This window comes from Antrostomus carolinensis, unplaced genomic scaffold (assembly GCF_000700745.2).
Source record: "Antrostomus carolinensis isolate BGI_N321 unplaced genomic scaffold, ASM70074v2 scaffold47062, whole genome shotgun sequence".
Classification (NCBI taxonomy): Eukaryota; Metazoa; Chordata; class Aves; order Caprimulgiformes; family Caprimulgidae; genus Antrostomus; species Antrostomus carolinensis.
This window is the reverse complement of record NW_010301066.1, coordinates 9,139-11,956: the sequence shown is the minus strand read 5'-3', so window position 1 is coordinate 11,956 and position 2,818 is coordinate 9,139. Positions and strand designations below refer to the sequence as shown.

Genomic DNA, 2,818 nt, shown 5'->3' with positions numbered 1-2,818 from the left:
AGAAACAAACAAAACCAGCTCGCAGTGCTCCATCTGTAATAAACATCACACGTTTGGTTTATTTGTTTATTCATTCCCAAAGCCTGCAGCCTCCAGAACAAGAACAGAGAGAGGGGTTTATGGATTTTCCCCGTGTCTGTCAGGTTTCCTGCAATCCAAGCCTGGATTCCAAGCACTGACAGAGCCACTGGAGAGCCCATCGGTGCTGAGGATGCTCCTGCTGGATCTGGTGGACGATGGTGTTAATGGCACGGAGCTGGTCCTGCAGTTTCTGCTGCTTGTTTCTCCAGGCTTGTTCAGTGCGGCACAGGGGAGTGTAGGTCCCTTCCCTCAGCGCCTGCAGATCAGCGCCTGCAGATGCTTCTGGCGGGTCTGGTAGGCCACAATCTCCAAAAGGTTCTGAAAAAAGCAACAAGGGAAATTGCTTTTACAGCAGATTTCACGCAGAAAATAACGAGGAAATCGATGTGATTCGTAAGTAACCCTTGTATTTGGAAAGGGAAGAGCTTCTCATGAAGGATACTGCTATGAAGTTCCCATCTAACAGCCAAACAGCTGTTTGGTAGAGGTACAGTCATCTCACAGAACTCCATAAATCAGAGAAATACCCACACATACAAGGAAACCCTGGCCAGGAGAGTTTCAACAGCTTAAAAACTTTGCAGAAGATCATTCAAGACCTCGAGCTGGCTCTCAAATTTGTAACATACTTGGGAATAGCCAGGGCTACTACAGGCTGGAAAAGGATAGTTGTTACCAGATATTTTCAAGGTACAAACGATGTCCTTCAGGCTGATGTTTCCAGGAGAATGCTGCCTCACTAAGAGTGCAGCTGCAGCCCCAATTCAGGACCACTATGAGCCCTCAAAATGTCCTCAGTTAACTTAAAGTGTTGCTGAGGGACATGGGTTAGTCGGTGACTCATCAGTGTTGGGTTAATGATCGGACTCAATGATCTCAAAGGGCTTTTCCCATCCAGGCAATTCTGGGCAATTCTGTGATTCTGTAAAATGTCGTGCCAAGCCCACCCAGTCCAGGATGGTGATGAGACAAAGGGACAGGGAGCTGGCAGCAGGAGAAAGCTGGGGGTTCTATTGGCTCCTGCTGCAGGGAAGCGGATGCGCTCACCCATCGTTTCTTGTTCCGAAGACATTCCGCGTCTGAGTCGAGGCCCCGGGCCGCAGCCTGCAGTCTGCCCAGTTCCTGCTGCTTGTCCAGGAAGGAGGCCCTAAGGGATGCTCGGGTGCTCTCCAGCTCCAGGATGGTTTTGTCACAGCCTTGAGCATTCTAGTAAACGGAAGAGAAGGAAATGGCAGGTTCTGGTTCTTTAGTTCACCAGCAGAATGTCCCAGAACTTGTTTGTTTGTTTGTTTGTTTGTTTTTCTAGTAGATGAGTTTCCAAAGCCCGTCCCCGTGCAGAGCTGTGCCTGTGCAGGCGCAGGGTCTGTGTGCTGACACCCCGTGTGTCTGTGCTACGTCCTCACTGGTGCTCCTTACAAATCCAGGCTACAGCACCTCTTGCAGCCCTGCTTTCCTTGCTCACCTTCTGGGTTTCACTGATCTTCTTTCTCAGCTCCTGTTTCTTGCGGTGGAAGTCGCTCTTGGTGATACGTTTCTTATCTGTTTTGTTCTGACCCTCTCCACGAATCGCTATCGCCTCTCTGCGAGAAACAGATGCCTCCATGTCACGAATCATCTTCTCCTGCTGCTTCATCAGCTGGCTGTAGCGGACCTGCCGTTTGTCAAGATATAAAATAGGCTGAAAATAGTGAACGTTGACAAATGGCATCTAACTGAAGTCTTCTGTGTGGCATGTCCCATCAACATAAACCAGATACATGTGAGCCTTGGCAAGCCAAATTTGCTCCAAATCCAGACCTAGTTTGCCCTGTGTGGATCTGGAAGGCAGAAGGCTGGGTTATCAACTCATCTAAAGCATTCTTCAAAATGTTTCACTGAAACTCATTAGCAAGAGCAAAAGCAGAAGAGAAGTGTCTCAAGAATGAAAGGGAAGAGTTGAAGATAGGAGACTTCCCTAACCAGTGATTAAGATGATGCAATATTTAGTAATCAACATTTTGTTGCTTATAAATTGGGGTCACAGACTAAGGTGGCAGACAAATGACATTTCAAATAGATTTCTGAGGTATATCCAGATTGTGCTGCAGCCTATCGCGGACCATGCACGAGGAACGCATTCAGTGCACGCACTGGATGTATCTAATTCCATCTACCTGCAGGGCAGTAAGATTTCCAGTACCGCTGTGGCCTTGAAAATGCTACTTCTCCAGCCTGTTTCTCATCTCCTGCCTTACATTTCAGCAACTCCAAAGCTGAACACTTCCCCTCCTCAGTCTCTTTCCCAGTGGCTTACTTGCATCCTGTGAATCTCTGCTCTCATGGCCTGGATTTCGCCTTGTGCTGTCTCAGATTCCACCGCTGCACGCATCTCTTTTGTCAGCTGGATCTTTCTCTCCCACAGCATGATTTGATGCCTTCAATGACAGAAAGGGAAAGCAACACCTTTGTGAATGACAGAGGATGCTCTCTCTGTGCATCAGTGGCAGCACACTCCTGAGATCAATTCTGAACACAGAGCTGAATGGTTTGGCAGAAACTACGAATTTCCATACGGGACATGTAAAAGGGCAGCAGCAGAGCAGCGTGAAATCAGACAGGAAGCTCTGCAATTCAGAAGATGGCAGGATGACTGTAAAAACAAGCAAGCCCAGACTGACAGGGGATGATGGACCCCAATTAATTGCCCAGTGCAGCACGCTCGCTCTGAGCTACTGGCAGAGGAGAGAGCACACAGAAT

General features: G+C 48.3%; 1 protein-coding gene across 1 annotated transcript in view; it reads right to left on the bottom strand.

Annotated features, from left to right (window-relative positions):
- Positions 1-139: 139 nt before the first annotated feature.
- The window catches only part of CCDC40 (coiled-coil domain 40 molecular ruler complex subunit), an 11,730-nt gene continuing 9,051 nt past the window's right edge, over positions 140-2,818 (bottom strand). Inside the window, 5 exon segments of the mRNA XM_029083848.1 lie at positions 140-355; positions 358-399; positions 1,129-1,287; positions 1,544-1,732; positions 2,375-2,495. Coding sequence (XP_028939681.1) covers positions 140-355; positions 358-399; positions 1,129-1,287; positions 1,544-1,732; positions 2,375-2,495 — 727 coding nt within the window.